This window comes from Chenopodium album, chromosome 8 (genome assembly GCF_948465745.1).
Source record: "Chenopodium album chromosome 8, dcCheAlbu1.1, whole genome shotgun sequence".
Lineage (NCBI taxonomy): Eukaryota > Viridiplantae > Streptophyta > Magnoliopsida > Caryophyllales > Amaranthaceae > Chenopodium > Chenopodium album.
Window position 1 is genome coordinate 76,578,414 of NC_137841.1, and position 21,868 is coordinate 76,600,281.

Below are 21,868 nucleotides of genomic sequence, written 5' to 3' on the forward strand. Positions count from 1 at the left end.
CCAATATAAACTTGGTGTAGTGGTAAGGATGTACCTTTCTTGAGGTTGAGGTTTCAATCCCACTAGAGACACGTTGAGGGTGAGGATCTTAATACTTCCCCCCTCACTTTTAAAGTGTCTGACCTGTAAATACTGGACCAAAAAAACCATGAGGGTTGATGTTCAAACAAAGTCATTCTCCTTATTATTTATATATTTTTTAAAATTATTATTATTTTTTATCTTAAGATTAAAGGAAAACAAAAAGACCAAAAGAAAAACAAACAAACAAAAAAGTGTCTCTTTATTAATGATTACATACAGTACAAACACTAATCCATTACAAAGGGTTGCCGCGTGTAAGGTTTTATGTGGCAACAAACGTGGGTTAGTCTCTGGAAAATGGCCACTCTCATACAGTCATACTTGTATTTTTTTTTTTTCTTCCAAGAAGATCGAATGCATTGAGATTGACAAGAAAAAACAAAGTATCAAATTCTTTCCCACACACTACATAATCCTAGAGATGGTACGATATTCTTTTTACTTTGCTTTGTCTCCAGGTAAAGTGATCTACGTTTGTTTTAATATCTTAATTTTCTTTATTAATTTGTTTTTTTGGAAACACATGAATGTATGTTCACTGGGGCTTGTTTAGTATAACTGGGGTATTAAATTTGAAAGATTTTAATTTCAAATATCTTTTAAGAAATTATTATCATTTGTTAATAAATGAAAGTGAACATTGGAACTTAAAACCATACTAGATATAATATGAGCAATTAGACATTCACAAAGTACTGAAGTAGTCATATAAGCAAAGTTGTATTATTCAAAGCTACTATAGACTTTGTTATAAAAAAAAAAAAAAAAAAAAAAAAAAAAAAAAAAAAAAAAACTATAGACATTTTTATACCTAACATTTAAGATAAAAACTTAAACTACAAGCATTATAAGTACGAATTACGTTTCATCCTCCAATCCCCCCCCCCCTTTTTTTTCAATACTAAACTAATATACATTTGATGATAACTCTTTTATATTCCCCGTAATTTAAATTTTTTATCGAGTATGTTTCAACATTCACTCTCCCTCTCCCTAAATTTTTAACTTATTTCTCATTGAAAAAAATTATAATGAAAAAACACATATATTCCACCTTTTTTTAATATTAACAACTCCTGTGTTATACAAGTCAAAAGACTAGTTTAGATGATATATAATTTGACTACCTAATTAAGATAGACGATTAGACAAGTAACATAAATAATACTGTGCTAAGAATCAATGGCGGATCCTCGCCAAAAAATTAGGTGGTGCAAGGTTTGATCCCCTAGCCTTTTGTTCAAAAATAACAATACTTAACCACTATGCCACAACTTTCTATATGCAACAAATAGACATCAAATTACTTATAATGAACAATTTAAAAATACTTTGATTGGTTAAATAAAGGTCCACCCCTAAATGTATTTCTTCTAGCATTTTATATGAAAAAAAAACTTTGATTGGTTAAAAAAGTTGCGCTTATTATATTGCCATACGGAGTAAAAAATTATCCGCTTTAGCAATTATGACCGTTGGAGCTCATACTACATTGAGTTATTGACACAGTCTAGTATATTATGTACCATCAAAACCAACTAATGTTTTCAAAGCAGTGACTTGTGAAAACTAATCTCTTGGACAAGTAGACAACATACAACATACAACAAACAAACACCTTGTTTGGTATAAAAAGGGAAAGTTAAAGAATCAAGCAAAACAAAAAGAGGTGGCAATGGAGTAACTTCTCCAACAATAAAAACTACCTTTGCTAAAACTGGAATACACCCTCTAAATTAACTAACAACACAAACCCAAAAGCAGAATATTTCTTTTTTTTAATAATCAACATTTTTTTTTTAATCCTAAATTAATTCACATAATCACGTTCGTACATTCTCGCTTCTTCACACCTTCTTTTGGATTCTTCCCTTTTCTCTCTCCTAAATGCTCACCACCTGTTCGATAAAATGTCTCAATGAACAAACACATCATTAAAATTAAACCCCATCAAATTCTCAGCATATTTTACCAAACTGATCAAAACCCATTTATTTTCAGCTAAAAAATGGGTTTTGTTTTAGGAATTGTTCTTGGTGTTGCTTCTGGTATTGGATTGATCATGGCTATGGTGTATTATGAGAACATACGCGCCAAACGCCGCACCGATTTGGTCTCTTTCTCCCTCCTACCTATCTTAATGCAATCAAATTCAATTTATAATGTGTTTTTGTTGCCAAAGATCAAATTTTTGTTGTTGCTGTTTGATGGGTTTATGTTGTTGTGCATTAAAATTTTGATTATTGTTGCTTAAGGCTGCAACAGTGGCTGCTTTCTCTAGGATGACAGTGGAGGATGCTAGGAAGATATTCACACCTGAGCAATACCCACCATGGGTTATCTTTCCTCAAATGGAAAAGGTGGTTTAGATTGTTGCAATCTTCTTGTTTTGGAGAATTGAACATGCTTAAAATGGCAACAAATGAAATAATATTGGGTTCTGTTAAATTGCAGCTAAAATGGCTTAATACTCAGTTAGAGAAACTATGGCCTTATATTAATGAAGTAAGTTATTTCATCTTGCAATCATTGAAATTGGCCATAAAAGACTCATAACTATGTATTGTGATTGATTTGGAAATAATTGTGTGAGTTTTGGCTGTTTAATTAGGCAGCATCAGAGCTGATTAGGAGCACGGTGGAACCGATTCTTGAGCAATATAGACCTGTCATATTAGCCTCCATGACATTTAAGAAGCTGACTCTTGGAACTGTGGCCCCTCAGTTTACAGGTCAGTGTGCTGATTGTGAGTTTGTGAAACACCGGGTGCTGAATCGAAATTGGTATACTAAGTATTTTATCTCTTGATCGAATTTTTTGTGGCATAAGTTGGAGAATGTAATTGATTTGTTTATATTGTACACGTTTATTTAGTGAGGTAATTATATGTTCTATCACTTGATGTGGTGTTTATTGAGAAGTAGTTGATTTGACACTTTGGAAATTTAGCAATTATCTGAAATTGAACCATTTTCAACTTCATTCAAGGATAAATGAGATTTGTTTCTTCTTTAAATGATCATTATATTACTTTCTCTAGTGTTCTACCCTCCAGAGGTTATGTCAGCTATGAGAATGATGATTAGCAATTGCTGTAAGCTCTTAAATGCTGGAAGCTCTTGATTTTGGAAATACTAGAACAAATCAACAGTGTTTTGACATTCAAGATATAATTCATGAACCATTATATGCTTCTTTGATTTATTATCATGTCCAATAAAGTAGATGTTGTTTAGCTTCTCTTGGCCCTAATTGTGGTCCTGATCATGATCATTATTTTTCATGGTTGGGTGTTGAATGGTGATGTCTTGGCAGCACTCTTAATTAGAGTGCCTAAGTGTTGTACAGTTGCCTATATTTTAGGCTGTGTGAGTTCAGTTTAATGGTTGAACTTCAGATCCTTTTAGTGTCATTATTTCAGGTTGTTACTAGGTAATATGACATGTTACTACTCTTATAGTTAAGTATTTAATGCTGATTTTTTTTATTTTTTTTTTCTCAATGCGTGATGTTGGGTTTTCAGGAATTTGCATTCTTGATAGTGAACCTGGGGAGATAGTCATGGAAATAGAGATGCAGTGGGATGGTAATCCAAACATTGTGCTTGATGTGAAAACTCATGTTGGTATTGCACTACCTATACAGGTACATTTGTAACCTTTTCAGTTCTTTGCTGTAGGAGTAGCCTTTACGATGAAAATATGATGCATTATTTACTGAAGTACACTCTATAATTGTACGAGCACAAATTTTTTATACACCGAAATGCTCATGTATGAGCTTACATCCTCAATTGTCTCTCCTTCAAAACCCCAAATTTATATCAAAGAAGAGTTAGGAACATAGGATAGCACGATTTAGAAAGTTTTGATTCAGTCATTGTGACCTTATTTTCACAGGTTAATTACTGTTTATTGAAATCTTCTGCATATCTTTTTTTCTAAATAATTCATATCTTCATAATTTGGATTCTTTATTGTTTTGAATGGTTTCTCACTTGCTCATTGATGTTTTTATTCTTGATGTGCTTATTTAGATTAAAAATATAGGTTTTACTGGGCTCTTCAGGATAATTTTCAAGCCTCTCGTGAACGAGTTTCCTTGTTTTGGCGCTGTATCTTATTCACTAAGAGAAAAGGTAGGGGTTTTTGTTTTGGATATCTATATATATTATCTCTATTATTTTGTCTTTTCTGCGAGGACCTTTATCCTTATATGCCTTCCATTATAAATGGGAGATGATATATTGGCATCTTTATCAGAAAATTTACAAATGAGAAATGGATATTAGCATTTCAAAAAAGTTGACTCAAAGTTGAGCATTTTATTAGGTTCGTTGATTTTCTGTCAATTGACCCATCTGTTTAATTCAACGCAGAAAGACTTGGATTTTAAACTTAAAGTTATTGGTGGTGACATGTCCATGGTTCCAGGACTTTCTGATTCCATTGATGTAAGAAATTATTTTTTCTGTAAATTATGCTTCTTGTTGGTTTGTTGCAGATCTGTTGAATAGATCCTGCTATCTTTTGAAAATTGTGTAGCTTCAATGTTCTTTGTTATGGTTTTTGCTCAACTGAATCTCTTAGTCATGCATTATTATGGTTTTTGGCGTGTTTAAAGTGTATTTATGGGAAGCCTATTCTTTTGGTAGAGCAAAATTAAGAGAAAATCGCTGTCAATTCATCAGCAATTTTATTGAACTGTGAGGTAGTGTGGGGTACATACGGCTTGGGCTTTAGGGTTACAGTTTCTTGGAATCCTGTCTTCATAAATTGTGTAATGCACTACCTGCATTATAACTTGATACAATAGAGGAGCAATGAGAGAAAGAGAGTTTTTTTTCCATACATGTTTCCTGTTTAGTACTCTGTAGTATTAGTACCAATAGCAAAGTACAGTTGTTACCCTTTTGTTTGTCACTTCTTTAACTACCCTTTTTTGTGTGTTCGAGTCAAGCTACATTAGCTACGGTTTTGTTTACCACTTCTTTAACTTGCCATCAGCAGTCTTTTTTATAAAATGATAGCTATATTTCACACAGATGTTTTCCATAGGGCCACTAGGGGTCCTTGGGAATCATTTTTCTATTTTAATGGGTATAAGCTTTTGTATAGGACAGCCTTCCCAGATCATTCCAATTACAAGGGCTACGCTTGCGCGTTATTCTTGCTATTTCCATTGTCGTGTTTAGATCCTATCCTGTCACCATAATCCTGACTTTACCATTTCATTATCCCATGCCTCCCACGAGGATCAGACAGTCAAACACTCAAGCCTAGAAACACAAGCAGCACTGTGAAAATGGCTTAATATTTTTAGTATTAGGCATGAACAGTTAAACTATTTCATAGCTTTTTTAAAAATAAAAAAATACTTCTCATTTTCCTTTTTTTTTTTTTTTTTTTTTTTTTTTTTTTTTTTGTGTGGGACAATGATATTGGCTTAGAGTTGTTTTCATTAGAGCTTGACTACAATCACATATTCATGTTTCAAAAAAAAAAAAAGCAATCACATATTCACATAGCATGCATGTACCTTTAACTATGTCTAGAAATTTCAGTAAGATATTCTGTTCAATCCTTGTGATTAGAAGGTAAAAAAAATAAAAACAAAAAAAAAATATAAAAACTCATTAGACTGATCATAATTCTTTCTTTGTTGAAAACATTTTTAAACTCATTGTTTTTCTGTTCCCTAAAAGTTTCTTAATTTAATTGTTTTACATTATTGTATAGGATGTATCATGTATGTAAAGTCTTACACACTTACTTCTAAGCTACTGGGCCGTACAACCTGAAAATCTGGCAATAAATTTGCAGGAAATGATAAGAGATGCTATAGAAGACTCTATAACGTGGCCAGTTCGTAAGATAATACCAATTATACCTGGAGATTACAGGCAAGTGCTGTTTGCTCTTAATGTTCTCTTTTGAAGGCTTCATCCTCATTTCCTTTTTCTTAAAAATAAATAGGTTAAAGAATAGAGCTTATGTCCGTAAAATTGTTCAAATGAACCCATCAATCTTTTATCTAGTGTCAATAGTAAAGTTCAAGAGACCTTAACTAAGGCGCTGCATATAAAATTGGCTATGGACAGCCAAAAAATGTAACCATATGGAGATGATGACCGATTGAAAAAAAAAAAGCTTTGGAATGTTTATTTTTTTCAAACATAAATTGAATCTTTGGAGGGGAATTTGCTTTATTGAAAGCTGAGTTTGATGATAGTTTTGTGTGTGAACTTTTTCTGGTGCAGTGACTTGGAATTGAAGCCTCATGGAATTTTAGAGGTGAAACTGGTGCAAGCTAAAGATCTGTCAAATAAAGATCTCATTGGGAAGTCTGATCCTTTTGCTTCCTTATTCATACGCCCATTACGTAACAGAACCAAAAAAAGTAAAACTATTGTAAGTTTGTGTTCTATTCTCTACTCTAGTTTCAAATGTTTTATTTTATCTTCGATGACTTTATAGCGTTTCTTCAGAGCAATCAACTAAATCCAATATGGAATGAGAGTTTTGACTTCGTAGTTGAGGATCCAGCCACGCAACATTTGACTGTTAGAGTCTATGATGATGAAGGTCTTCAGCCTCCTCAACTTATTGGCTGTGCACAAATACCAATTAATGTGCTTGAGCCTGGTAAAGTGAAAATTGAATGGTTGAATCTTGTCAAGGACCTGAAGGTTCAGAGGGATAAAAAAAATAGAGGTCAGGTAAGGAACCTGTCTCACAAATCTTTACTGATTTCCTTTCTATTAGGTTTTTGTATATGAACAACGTAAAAAGTCAGAAAACTAATGGAAATGAAATTAAATTGTTTCCTGTAAGTAGGAGGTCAAAACAGAAGAGAGTGTTTGCTAAGTTTTTTCAATGTTGTATCAAATTGCCTCTCCACATTTTTTGACATTGTGTTCAGCAACCCAATAGCTTGTGAACTTATTCATTTATTTTTATATTATTGGCTTATCCTGCTCATATATTATCTATTATTTTCGGAGGTGCAAGTCAGTGAAATTTAGTTTCATTTTCTTACCTGATACTTAGATTTTTTTTTTTTTTAAAATAAGGTAGCAGAATATAAAAGTATTATGAATGAGAATGATTGAACTACTTAAGAGTAGAGATATTGAAATCATCTGTTAGAAGTATATTGGTGATAGTATACAAGATTTGAAATACAAATGTTTCCTATTTTTGGTTCATTCCTCTCAATTCTTAGTTTCTTGCCTTCTTTTATAAACCTCGTGGTGAGGCACTGAGGCTAATAAGAGAGAAGCTTGAGAAAGAGGAGACTTAATTTTCACTTGGCTTCTTTCGGAATGCAGGTGCATCTGGAGCTCTTATATTGTCCATTTGGCACTGAAAATCAGATTCTAAATCCTTTTTCCTCTATTGTGCCGCTGACGGATGTGGAAAGAGTCTTGAAAGACACAACTGAGGATGATGTCAGTGATATCGAAAGAAAAACCAGTGAAAAGAAGCATGAGGTCATCCTTCGAGGGGTGCTTTCTGTAACAGTAGTATCTGCAGAAAATTTGCCCGTTATGGATCTGACTGGAAAGTCTGACCCTTATGTGACTGTGTCACTGAAGAAGGCAGGAACAAAAATGAAAACTAGAGTATGTATTCATTATTGATCAGTGTTTGCATTATTGTGCCTTACTGCCTTAATTTATGGCTTGCAGTTGGACTGGTCTTCAGAAATTGCTGCATGCTTAACCAATTTCTCTATTCAATTGCAGGTTCTAAATGAAACTCTAAATCCTGTTTGGAACCAAACCTTTGACTTTGTTGTGGAGGATGCTTTGCACGAACTACTTATTTTTGAGGTGTATGATCATGACACAATCGGAAAGGTAAGTTCATTAGCCTGAATTTGACCGTTTCTTCTACTAGTCCACAAGTAGTTAATTACATTTATCATCAGGACATCAATGCAATGCTTTGTTGCCCAGTTGCTATCAAGTCTCAAGTACCTTATTCACACTGTTTCCAGATTACAGAGTATTTATTATTTTTGGGTTTTTTTTTTTAAATTTTTATTTCGGGGGGGGGGGGGGGGGGGGTTTACACATATCTGTTATGAACCGACTTCCGGTCACCGGAGATTAGTAATTAATTGTAATAATTAAATAGAAGGAAGGCTTGATTGTTGTTTGATTAATTTAAGGGAACGATTACAAGTGATAGGGGGAGTAACTTGAGGTTACCAATCTCCGGCAACTTGAGGTTGCTACTCTCTAGTGTTTCCTTATAATTTTCTGGATACCCTTCCTAATCATACTACTACATTACTTATACTTCTACTTAGGAGTCACATGTGACTTAATTACTACTTTAAGAAAAACCATACATAACATAATTGAAGCTGCTTGTTCTTCTTTCCTTCTTCTACTCTTAATTACTCGTCTTTAGCTCTTTGTTGTGTTTGACCCCTTGTTCATCCCTCCCCTGCTTCTGCTTCCCTGCTCTTCTCGGTATTCCCTCTTTGACCACGGTTGTCAACCTTGCCCCTACGATGGTAGACCCGAATAGGTGGAGCTCTATTTGGGTTCATCACAATATCCTTTGTATAATTACAGGAGGTTTTTTCAGCATTACCACACAGTTGCAAAGAGGATATTTCTAGTTTGCATCGGTTAAAGACTTAAAGTGTGTACACTTTTTCTGTATTGTACGGCACCAAAAAACTTATTTCATGTATCCAATGTTGTTGTCAAATTTTTGTTTCATATGATGTTAAATAGTCAGATCACTCTCTGGAAAATTCAAAAAAATTATCTCTATCTAATATTGCAGAATTATATGGGAAGATGCATCATGACACTTACTAGAGTACTGCTGGAAGGGGATCTCTACGACATCTTTGATCTAGACGGAACAACATCCGGAAGGCTAGCCTTGCATCTGAAGTGGACTCCTCAGCCAATAATGAGGGATGTTTAAGTAGGATAAGCACGACGCTGTGAAAGGAGTGCTCGAAAGGTACACAAATATCAAAACGTTTCCTCGACTTTCCTCCCTCATTTGAGCATATGACTAACAACAAGTGCAAGCTCAGTTCAACTTCCGTGGAATATATGTTATGGTGAGACCAAGTGATTAAATTTCTGCATGATTCAGGTCATTCTTTGTGGTAAATGATATTTACTGTTATAGATGTAATGACCAGAGATATCAAAAGTTCAAACCCAAACACAGTAGATTATGTACATAGGATTTTTAGAGTTTTTGTTCAATTATTCTTCTGCGAAGGTGATCTGATTTCCACGTCATGTATAAAATTCGATCATATGAATATAAAGCATTAGTCATACAATGTGCTTTTCATGCATTAATAAAAAAAAAATACCCTTCCGCCACCACCCCACCCCCGCCGCCAGCACCAAATTCAGCCCCCTTTTGTCGGCCCTCCCACCACCCTTGTCATCAGCCCTCCCGCTTTCCCCCGAATCACCATCCCCTTCCCCAATCCCCCTCATCTCTTTTCTATAGTCATACTTTTGACTTTCACAATCTCTAATACAAATATTTGACTATATATATATTCAATATAAGTTGAGTTAAAACAATTATAAAATCTAATAACATCCCATATAATACGATTTTGATCTATATAATAGTTTTTTTGGGCAAATTTCTCGTACTCCTCTGTTTCACTCCTCCTCTGCATCCCCAACACCCTCATCCACTTTCTCCCGTACAATCATTATGGCTTGAACCATGAGATTGTTCTCGGGTATGCTCTGTTTCAAGAGCATCCGTACAGTTTTTAAGATGGTCATCGTCATCTTACAACACTAGCAATCTCTTCATAAGAATCTTGTTACTCATTGCCTTTGTAATGGTGGTTACAGATTTGTAACATTTCTCTCTCGTTTAATTTCTTGATTATAACTTTCCTGTTTCTTGGTGTTGAATTGTTGATGTTGTAGCGGATTATATTACTTTTTTTTTTTTTTTTTTTTTTTTTTTTTTTTTTTTTTTTTTAATTTTAATTTATTTAATTTATAATTTTTTATTTTTGGCAATCATGGTTACCATTTATGCTATAATGAGGCACAGTCTTTCAATCTTATTCGTATGCACTTTAGCTTTGCAATTTTATACTACTCCTTTTGTTAATTGAAAGGTAAAAAACGTACTCTTATTTTCTGTTACCAAAATGGAGGAACTCCTTGTGAACAAGTATCTATATCATAGCCCTATTATGTTAATTGGTCGCAAATAGGAGTTTTATGTTAACTCAGATTTCTCTCTCGTTTAATTTCCTGATAGGATGCATTAGATATCTTACCATCTCATCCATATATTAATCATGACTTCAATACTCAACTCATATTATATTATAGTTATATGTTATATCAACGAAAAGAAAAAATATTAGCTAAAATGGTATAGGGTGGTTTTTTTCTTTTGGGTAGTTTATTTTAAAGGGGTAAAGGAGTATTTTGCAAAAGTAAAATTTATCTTCCAAAACTCTTTTCACTTTATATATTCTCAATAGTACTTTTTGACTTAATTTTTAACCATTATAATGTTAAAAAATATTAATAGTACATACTTCGTAATAGATTGTTGAAATAGTTACATAATTACAATGTCTATTTTCAAAACTTTTTAATACAAAATGAAGAGTACTTCGAACTATACACAAAACAAAGAATTGAATGAATCACTAAAATAATAAAGGCTTACACATCATATCATTTTAATTGACTAGCTTTACACAACACCTTAGATCAGTCGTCCGCCCAAGTCCAATTTAGGTAAGATGTGGGAGTTCCTGAAGCATATAAATATTGGGGGAGTTCATGTGCATCCCTCAATGTTTCAAGTTTTAACAGGATTGTGACGGTTGATATAAGTACCAAAATTGATACATCCCTATCTCAGCCTCCTCGTCTTCTGCGGCGAAGGTTGCTAGCCCTAGAATACGAAAAACAAGTATGTGAAATACCTCATTATCTCACTACAACCATACTAAAATATAAAATCCAACTTATTTGCTACCTTTTGAAATGTTACTACTCTAATAATATAGAGCAAAACAATCAGAAAACCCAAATGTCAAATCCAAAAAATAGGTACATGAGTACATCAGAATCGACAACTGATTTCGGAAGGAGTACCAAGTCCAATGATTCGTGTAATAAACCTAATTCGATATGAAATGTAGTACTAATTAATATTAGTAATATATACAATCAGAACTTTCGCATGAAAAATGCTACAACGCCTACAAGCTATGAAATCATCATAATGCATAACTTAAACATATTTTTTTGTAATTTTCTTTTTAGTTATTTGCTCACTACAAGGCTCCAATACAAGAAAATTTTGTACTTATGCTCATAAGAAAAGATAATGTATCCCTCCCATAATTCCCTCCTAACTACATCAAGACTTTTTTAATGACTGCATTGGAGATGTAAGCAAGTGTCCAATAGACGTTTACTAATAATTGCTTGCTCAAAAAATACAATTTTTTAGTTAACTAACTCCCAATATTGTAAAATGATTGCATTGAAAATTCCTACGGAGTAATTTTTCTCGTACATTAGTTTTCAACCGAATGGTTCAGTTAACACAGATTATTTCAATTTTTAATTAATTTGGGTATGGATTCCTGACATTCGAGTGACAAATGCAGGTAGATATATACTTGCTGAATTCAGGTATCAAGTACCCAATCTTAATTCGATTACGTAGTGGGTACCCAAAGCCTATGCAGCAAATAGAAACACACCAGATTCAACAAACTATAAAGTATAAACAGATTAAAAGCATGAGTTGTCATCCTCTATTATCCCTTTGTTACCTACCTACACAAACGGACACACTCTCCCTTTCCTCAAGGTATGAAAGTTGAGTACAGAATGAAAGACTAGAGATGGGCAGCAACACATACCAGTATTGATTGTGGAATACTGCAAAATCAGTTGGTATACTTTTCCCGTCATCGTTGCGATTCCAATGGTAAATAGCATGGGTTCTGTTTTGTATTTCCAGTGTGGAATGCCCATAACTGGCTTCTCGGAACGCAGAATAGTCAGGTTGTGGATCCCAGAACCTGTAAATTGAATAACCTTCAGATATACAGAATGATCATAAGGGAAGATATCCAAGATGCAAAAATAACCATGATCAGGACTAGTGCCATTCTATATGTTCTGACTTATTATCTTTATTTAAAAAAATATATATAAAAAAATTGGTGGGAAGCTCAGTCAGTTTGCATTAAGAAATAATGGAGTTAGCCTACACCACCCCTCTTTTTTTTTTTCCTGAATAGTCAGAGGGGGTCGTACAGGACAGAGCTACGGTGATTTGCCATTTTCCAGGTTTTTTTTTGTAAAATAAAACCAAAACCTGTTCAGTACTGGATATTTTTGAGTAACAGAACTTCCTAACATGAACTACAAAAGAGTCCCCAGAAGCAACCACCAAAGTGAAAAGCAGAAATCATTAATCAAAGGAATCTCAAGCACAATTCATCATACTTACTTGGCAGCTAGACCTTCTCGATTTCCACCGTCTCCAACGGTTATGTAAACTGGAGCTGCTTTATCAGGTACAGGATATGGATCGCCATTTGTTACATTGTAGTGTATGTTAGACATTCGATACTGAAATCACAAAAATCAAAAAAAAAAAAAAAAAAAAAAAAAAAAAAAAAAAAAAAAAAAAAAGGCTTGTGTATTAGGCATCCAGGCTTTTAATTGACCCCCAAGTCCTCAACCCAGGGCTAAAATAGAGAGGAAAAACTTATGAGCAAAACACAAAGGTTTGAGAACCAAAAAAGAGAAATATATAGTTTTTAAGAGAGTTTAAAAAGAGTGGCGAGGGGAAAGAAAAGAGAGGAAAAACTTGTGGGCAAAACACACAAAAAGGTTTGAGAAAACCTTAGCAAGGGAAATAAGTAGTGTTTGCAAAAACACGAGTTCAGTAAATATTAAAACAAAATAAACAACAAAGTATATACAGTATATTAGTATATAAAATCACAATACATCCTCGACAATGCATTTCTCCCTCCACTCCAACCTACCCAACACCATGTTCTGCTCAATCCCCAAAGCACTCATATCACTCTCAATCACCCTATCCCAAGTTTTCTTAGGTCTTTTCCTGCCCCTCACAATCCCATCAATATGCCACTCTTCAAGCCTCTTACCAGAGCCTCACTTGGTCTCTGTTTTACATAGCCAAATCATCTTAGACTAATAAAGAAAAGATTAAATATGGCTCAGTTACTACCTTAGTTTATTTTTAACACCACCAATTAGCCTATAAAGATAACAAACCATGCTTATCAGACAGAAACAAGGTGCAGACTGAATAACAGTTTTCCCACTTCCCCAAGTAGTTGTCAGTAATTTTGGGAAGCATCTCAAAGTTGTCACTTGTGGTCTTATTATTTCCGCCCCACAACAGTGTCCCATAGAGTTTCTCATTTTACCTCGAGGGATTAGATTCTAGCTGATTGTGACAATTAAATGGGAAAGCTCCCATTGGAGTTAATAATGTTCAGCATGTCCGAAATTAGCAAGCCCTGGCCAATAACTGACTGACCTACACACAGGGTTCCCCTCACTGCTACCCCATGCTGACCCGTCAACAAATTCCAGGCAAATGCCTACTGGGAAGCAAGCACAGTAGTGGCTCTCATGGGATTGAAGCATGGGCTATGGGAAGTTAAAAAAAGGCATGTGCGTAGCCAGCAAACCAAACGTCTTTCATTAACAGACTGTAAATGATAAATTTTATCTGATCTATCCTATCCCACTTCAATCCTAAACCCAAAACAAAAGTTTCCAATGCCTAAAGTCAAGCCATGTAAAATGAGCTGTATGAACCTCCCAACTTCAACAGTTTCAGTTTATTCCATAGCAACTTCAAACCATATTGGAATGTCAGAGCATGAAGTCTGATCAGATGTTTGACCACCCCATTCCCAAGTTTTATTATGGCTATAATTTATAGGTATCTCAGATCTGTATGCTTACAATCAACGAAAGTTTAAAGTTCAATCTTAACATAGAACAGTATAAGCAAGTAAAACATGAGCACTTTATGAAATCCCAGGAATAAAGGAAAAGAATATACATACTGATCTTTCATAAGCATGGACATGGCCAGCAAAGACAAAATCAACTCTGTACTGAACAAACCAGCTCTCAAACACAGAACGCATACTTTCACCCTCCATATAATGGGCTACATTACTGCTGTAAAGAGGGGCATGCATTAGAACAATAAGCCAAGGTGTTTTTTCTCTATTCACCCTTCGGAGTTCTTCTCTGAGCCACATCCATTGTGGAGTATATTTAACTGTCCAAGATGAAGACAAAGTCATCAACATGTGCAGAGTTTAGAGTCTGGCAAAATCCAAGCATCACCCAAGGAATAATGAACAGCAAATTGAAACAGTAAACCTAGTAGGTATATAGCTCTACAAAATGTTGCAATACCTATTTTCCGGCCGGAAAAACAGGTACACCTTTACAATAATTTATTCTTTCCATGAGAAGTTTGAAAAGTAATTAAACAAACAAAGCATTTAAGGTTATATAAAAAAAAAAAGATAAAACAATAATATAACTATAATCATCAGAATCACAAACGGCTGGGTATAAAACATGGAACATATATGATATTTCATCATTAGAAAATTGTATCACTTAACATAATATTTATTAAAATTTCACCTATTATTTCTGATATAGAATGAAAACATTAACACTGACTCCAACCCATTATCTAAAGCCCTAGATCAAAGGCTACATAAACAAACCACCTAATGTTCTATTTATCTTTGCATTTTCACTTTTTTCAAGTTGTTTTTATATATTTACTTATTTATTTATTCCTTTTGGGAAGGGGAGAGGGGGGGGGGGGGGGGGGGAGCCCTATGCTAGCTCAACTCAATCTTGACAGCAATATATGAATTCTTCAAGGATAATGGAATACCACTATATAATCAAATGCAAGAATCAGATTAAAACAATTCATAGTAAACAGATCTGCATGAAAAGAATACAAGGAAGAAGAAATCACCAAATGGAGAATAACTGGATAGCACAATAATATGAGAAGATGCACGGCGAACAGAATACCAGAGAGGGCTACTGCTTTTGGAGGCGACATAAGGAGTAGGATATCTATGTAGGTAATTTTTGAACATAGTTAGTTCCCCCTGAAAAAATATAGCATAATATAAATTACGGAAAATATGGCAATTAAATCTAATAAAGCAACACAAAACAGAAGCACAATATCAGCAAGCATTTACCTCTTGAAAAATACAAAGATAACAAGATACTTTACTCCGTATCCTAAATGTTGTGTCCAAACCAAATGGTACAAAATACAGAAATTGGAGGAAGTATACAGCAGTACCAAGATTATCAAGCAACCAAAAGACACTAAAAAACGGACACGACCACAAAATATGTCCAGCTACAACGCCAATTCTACATCAACACCATTTTATAATGTAAGACACACTCCAGTTGAGAGACTGTATATCACTCAGTTAAGCACCAAAGGCATTCATACAAATTTACAAATCCCAGATATGGGTTGTTGGAGATGGGAAACTGATAGAAATATTCTATTAACTCTTCTAGGAAAGTGATCCCTCCCCTTGGCTCCATAGTCTTCTTTGGCATATATGTAATATAATTTCAGAAGGGATATATATTATCTCTTGCATACCCCCCTCCCCAACACAAAAAATAAAATAGAATAAATTAAACAACTGATAAAATGTTGAGGCATCTGCAACCATAATCTTACCAAATCTGGCATATACTCTATCTCATGATTGCCAGCCGTCCAAATCCATGGTTGGTATGCGGCAATTGGCTCAATGAAGCGGCCCCAAGAATCCCACCTAACCCCAATATCATTGTACTTATATTGATCCGCATAAGAAAGATCACCCACAAATAGTACAGTTTGTGCTCCAGTTTGCTTGTAATGCTGGAGAGTAGAACGAGAATTGTATGTTTGACCTAAGTCACCTAATGCAGGAAAATGAGTAGGTATGAATTGCTCAATTATCCAGCTATAGAGAGCTCAGAAAGATGTGCATCAACAGGAAAAGAAAAAAAAAAGCACCAAGATGGAATGGATGTTGCATAATACATCAGCTATCGCAACCACAGATACACAAAAAGTTGAATTTATGTCACCAATTATCAAAGGTTCTAATTGCCAGTCTACCACTAACACTCAGCATTGTCAGGAATACTAAGCTAAGTTTCTGGTAATGGAAATGTGTGAAAAAATGCATTCAATTGAAACCGATGTTATACTATTCCAAACTTCCAAATGTGCTTGAATCGGCCATAAATCTAGCATTTCCATCACGTAAGAATGTAAGATACCTTAGAATACGCAATAGACTTATATTTACTTTCACCAAGATGTCTATTAGGCTCTATGCTACATACTTTATTTTCAGTTGTGGATGAACAGCCCATCACATGTTAGGAAACATCATACATTCACCACAGTAATTAATAACCACACTATTGATACTCAGCAAGAAAATAGCCTCTGCACTCAATCAATATTTGTATGACTTATTGACTTGTATAATATTTCTCAGCCTCATAGCGCTCATACAGAGCAGATGCATGATCTCATATACTAACACAACATGTTCAAGGCTGAAAGATATATGGATCTGAAACAACCACAATTGCGATATTTGGATCTTAAAGCATGACAATACTTACCGATGATTCCAAAAGTATAAGGAGAATCAGGATGGATCCTTGGAGGTGTTTGAAACCAAAATTCTCGAGACAAGCCACTTGATCCAATCTTGTAATAGTATTTTGTACTATACTGTAATGTAAGGGTATGAAAAGAAGTAAGATTGTAAGATCTTAAAAGGGCAGAAAAGAATATTAGACGACAGCATATTAATATTTGATTAATTAAGTTACTTTAACATCAGAAATATCCAGATTAATTCAGTATGATGTAGTTTTATCATCTGTAATGAGATGAGAAAATAAGTAGCTGGCAAAACATTGAATACCAACTGAAACAAACTTGTATACCATCAAAAAGTAATTAACATGATCTAAAACTCTAAGACAGCCTAGTATCTGCACATATCTAATGCCTATAACATGCTATAATTTTTTAAAGTGCAGCTATTTCTGATGAGAGTGGAGAGAAAACTAGACAACTATAGAAATTATTGAGTTGGGGAGCTTTACTTCATTCTTTTCTAATATATAGAGATTATCAAAGGTGTCTAGAGAATAAGTTTACTGATCACCCAAAGCATAAAAAATGTCAAAAATCTAACAAATGTAATTACACAAACATAGCTGCTCCTATGATGCACTTGTAAGAGTAATTGAGGAAGACTTGAATTTTAATCAATAACTTAAAGTGTTCAGCTTGACTTGTCTAATACGGAAGTAAGAGAGATGCAATAACAGTATAACACAAAGTCTAAATATATTAATTTAAAGGCGTTATCTGAATCATCCAAATAGCCATTCACCAGAATGTACATATACCTCAAGACCATCAAGAAGACAATAATGAATGTAACCAGAATTATATTTATAGAAAGTGTAGTTAGTCACAGTGCTTTCAACACTAAAGTTGTACTCCTTGGATTTTCCATATTGTAGTTTACGAGGGCCTGGTTCATCAAGTGTAACCCATGAAATCATGACAGCCTTCCCATCATAATCTCCTTGGGTTATATGTACCTGTTTGTCATAGAATTTTTGTAAGTAGATATTAGCAAGAAGTTTCACTTTAATTTGAAAATTAAGGAATGTGTACGCATGTCAAGCACTACTAGCAAAAATATACGAAGTAATAAGTACCCTAATCAGCACAAAACTAATGATCACTTGTTCATCATTGTTTCTCTTTTAGTGAGAGAAAGTACATAACGAAAGTGGGGATTGATAGGCCCTTTCAGAATGGTAACAGAAATCTTCTTTCACAGTCCTTTTACATTTTAGCACCAAAATTGTGAATATAATACACTTGAGGACAATTTGAAGATGCATGCCAGCTTCTCTACCATATTCAACATTCCTATTTACTGTAGTATTGAAGATAAATGTAGCACATAAATCATCTTAAACAATGATTCATGTTAGATTTTGAAAGAGTACGTATATATTATGCAGCTCAAGCATACGCGTTGTATAATTTATTAAATATGAGAAAGTTTTGAATGTTAATGAACAAGCTACAAACCTGCTGAGGAATATTGAAACCCCCTGGAACTGCAAAAACTTCATTATCAAGAGGGATGTCAACAGAAGGCCATTCTGATCGTATGTAGGCGCTAGTTATCCCAGCATGCCCACTGCTCAAAGAGCTCAATATCGTAGAAAACAGCAATAAAAAATGAATGCATAATCGCTTGGTCCTGAAAGCTACGAGCATTGATCCTCACAAAGCACTAGTGACAAAGCACTTCTTCCTCCTTCAAAATTGGCGGTCCAAATAGAAAAGTTAAGAAACTATGTAATATGCAGCCACAGGAAAACATGCCTTTATAAAACAGAAAAAGAAATGCCAGAAACCATGGCAAATTGTGTACATCAGAAAGCAATTAAGAAAAATTACACCAACAAATAGAGGTTGCAAACACCATAAAATCCCACAATTCACCCACTTTACTTCTATTACAAAGACACGTTCATTTTGCTCTTACAATAACACCCATAGTATCACCAGAAACATCAGATTTTTACTATCCCAAATACCAGCCCATCAAAGATATAAAGCACCTCCTGGTTTTCTCTAACACAAAAGGCATACACCATAAGGACCAGCAACATCATATAGTAGAAAGAGATGAGGATTCAAATCTGCCTTTTAGTAGCACATAATACACACATTTGGAGACAAGGATATACTTTATACCGCTATCAACTTTAAATCCCTATCCTTCATACGGACCTTTGTTCTTCCAAATTGAACAGCTTTATATAAAGAATAACAGAACAAGTGAGCTGAAGAACTTTCAATCAATTTTCTTTATCTTGAGGATTTTGTGTCAATGTTGCCAGATTGCCAGAACAAGCTATGTGCCTTTGAAACCATAAAGTGTGAAATAGATGAATTTGTAAAGTTGATTAATGTTAAATACAAGGAAAAAATGAATCGACGATGGGATTTTCATAACAAATAATTCCAATACCCACTCTAGTCCCATCGCACACCAACAAAATTAATCATAGGAAAAACAAAGAAAATGCCTTGCAGATGAGCTTTGATAGGTTTGGATAGGAAACAAAGGCAAAAAATGATCCCTTTTCTCCTCTATAACCCCAAATTAGAGGAAATTCTGCATGAATCTCTCTAATATAGTAACCACTCCAGCCAATATCAGTTGTCAGAAGGGATGTTTTTCTAATTACACACAGCCCAGACCCCCAAGGTGCTTCTATTTTAATTGAGATTAGATAAAGAAGGGACTATTAAGAAGGAAGGAATGAAGGAAGTATTCCCTCAGTTCCAGCCACAGATAGGTTGCCAGCTTTCAGTGGTTATGGAAGCTCTCATTTCTTTCAAACCCTTTTCATTCCCTAGTCATTTTCAACTCTAATATCTTTCAAAGAAATTGATAATCTCGAGACATTTGGCTTTGCAGTTAAGGAAGCCATAAAACTAGCTAAGGGCAGGTCATAGTCATATCTTCTGCTTACTAGAAAATAGTTTTCCCTTCCTCTAAAACCAGGGTGCTTCTCTGTGCAAATCCTTCTCTTAAGGAACTAACTCAAAGCTTTATCATACAGATTACTAGTGATAAAAATAACATTATTAGCTCCCATCACACCTTACATCTCACAAACCAACACTAATCAACAAAAACACACCAAAAAAAACTACAAATACAATTATTCGAAAAATGAATCTTCCAAACAAATATAAATTTTTATAGCTAAAGTTACACTATACTTCACTTATTTTGGTTCACAAGAAGAAAATTGAGCATAATCAATGTTTTATTAATATTACTCCAATATTGTCCAATACTCATTAGCTATTTCCATTGTCTTTAACACTGTAGTATCAAAAAGTTATGTGTTTCAACGGCTCGACTTCAATGGGAACCCTAACACTCTATTTACAAGAAGACATTAGCAATTTAGCATTACATATCAACAATAACTAATTTTGCAGAGTAGTTTTTACATCACATTTCACCAACAAAATCCAAAAAAAAAATATTAAAAAAAAATAGAAAAATTAAGAAACCCTAACATTTAACATAATTGATCAATTTTCATCTATATTTCCTCAACCAAATTAATTTATCAAGCACATAGAGCTTTCTAATACAATGCTTAGCATTAAGAAAACAACATACAATTTTCAATTTTTGAAATAAACATCCAAATCTGGTATATATTAACAACACCCAGTTCAATTTGACAACTGAAATCAGATTATAGCATATAATTATATCTAAACTGCAAAAGTAATCGAAATTTGATCCAAAACATAAAGGGTTTTTAAGATCAAACAGTTACCTGGAAATTAAATCAAGAACAATTAATTGAATTTGGGGAATTTGAGATAAAGTACGGTGAAATCGGAAATGGGAAAAAGAATAATCAGAAAGTATGGTGAAAACACAGAAAAGTGAAGACTGTAAGCAGGAAGTTATCAGTAGGTAGGTAGGTAGCCTGGCCACTTAGCCAGGTAGGTAGTGCGGGAAAAAGAACAAGCATCTATCCTTCCTCTAGTATAATTGTATAAATAAACTCGAGTTTGACGCAGATGATATCTCTCAAATGTTAAGTTAGCCCAACTTTATAGGTTAGCGCTTGAGAGTAGAGGAGGTAAGGAAATCTCTTAGTCCCAAGCAAATATAGTTGATGGTGGGATTGGAACTTATGAACTCGTGACTTTTGAGTTCCCACTAATTTCACCAAACTTGTTTGAATATTTCGTAAGTATGAGGCGGTATTCGTCATAATGATGTGAAGTAATATAATGATATTTGGTCTTACATATTCATGATATGAGTACCTAAAATGAGTAAAATAGAATTTTTTTATTTTTTTTCAAATTAGTTGTAATTATCATGACTCTAATTAAACATGGTGAATCTTACACTTATATTCACAATGTTTATTATGTTTAATTGTGAAATGGGACAAATACTTACAAGTAAGATTTGGTTTTTATTCAGATCTTACAGTCATATTCACAATGTTTATTATGTTTGTGTTAAGATTTTATGGAAACACTCATGAAACAACCTATGTAAATAAAAAGAGCTCAGGAAGAATGTCAGAACTAATATAACAAAAGACCACATTTTTTTAACCTTCCAAAGGTGAGAGAAAGAACAAACCGTTTGAATTGAATGGTTGGTCCCACGTAATTGGACTGTTAGTTGAGACACTATACAATATACATCATGCAAAGCAATAAACCAACGAACCCTAAAATGGCCTAAACTAACATTCATCATCTCCCTCCTCTCTTCCATCTTATTGCACTAACTTTAATCATGGATAATTACAACACTAATCAAATCGTATTGTTTCTACAAGAACTAAACACAGAATTAGAGTGTCTTCAAACCAAATCCCTTATTTATTTAGGTGTAATAGATATCAATTCACCCCAAATCATCTCTCTTTTGGAGCTTGAAAACAGAGCATCCACCTTTTTTTCTCCTCAAGATTCAATCTACTCCAACCTTAATCACCTCAAAATCCTCATTAACAATCTCAAATCATGTCAAAGTTACACCCCTCGA

At 34.0% G+C, this 21,868-nt stretch overlaps 2 protein-coding genes across 4 annotated transcripts; one reads left to right on the forward strand and one right to left on the reverse strand.

Annotated features, from left to right (window-relative positions):
• Positions 1 to 1,763: 1,763 nt before the first annotated feature.
• Positions 1,764 to 9,409, forward strand: LOC145556808 (synaptotagmin-5-like). The gene is made up of 13 exons (XM_081618456.1): positions 1,764 to 2,197; positions 2,340 to 2,444; positions 2,539 to 2,589; positions 2,696 to 2,816; positions 3,609 to 3,730; positions 4,122 to 4,223; positions 4,464 to 4,538; positions 5,908 to 5,987; positions 6,345 to 6,495; positions 6,573 to 6,803; positions 7,416 to 7,709; positions 7,833 to 7,946; positions 8,890 to 9,409. Exons 1-13 carry the CDS (start codon positions 2,093 to 2,095, stop codon positions 9,034 to 9,036), a joined length of 1,698 nt encoding a protein of 565 aa, XP_081474582.1. The 5' UTR covers positions 1,764 to 2,092; the 3' UTR covers positions 9,037 to 9,409.
• Positions 9,410 to 10,630: 1,221 nt separating this feature from the next.
• Positions 10,631 to 20,857, reverse strand: LOC145642479 (bifunctional purple acid phosphatase 26-like). 3 transcript variants are annotated; one of them, XM_081693676.1, is made up of 10 exons: positions 20,628 to 20,857; positions 18,340 to 18,571; positions 17,709 to 17,837; positions 16,839 to 16,950; positions 15,892 to 16,118; positions 15,151 to 15,289; positions 14,204 to 14,424; positions 12,598 to 12,719; positions 12,002 to 12,163; positions 10,631 to 11,019 (listed from the first exon to the last, which is right to left on the reverse strand). In XM_081693676.1, the coding sequence occupies exons 2-10, from the start codon at positions 18,529 to 18,531 to the stop codon at positions 10,983 to 10,985; spliced, it is 1,341 nt and encodes a 446-aa protein (XP_081549802.1). In that variant the 5' UTR covers positions 18,532 to 18,571; positions 20,628 to 20,857; the 3' UTR covers positions 10,631 to 10,982. The 3 variants fall into 3 exon arrangements, with proteins under 3 accessions (XP_081549802.1, XP_081549801.1, XP_081549803.1); XM_081693675.1 differs by having other exon boundaries at positions 17,640 to 17,837; XM_081693677.1 differs by lacking the exon at positions 17,709 to 17,837 and having other exon boundaries at positions 20,628 to 20,856.
• Between the last annotated feature and the right edge of the window lie 1,011 nt (positions 20,858 to 21,868).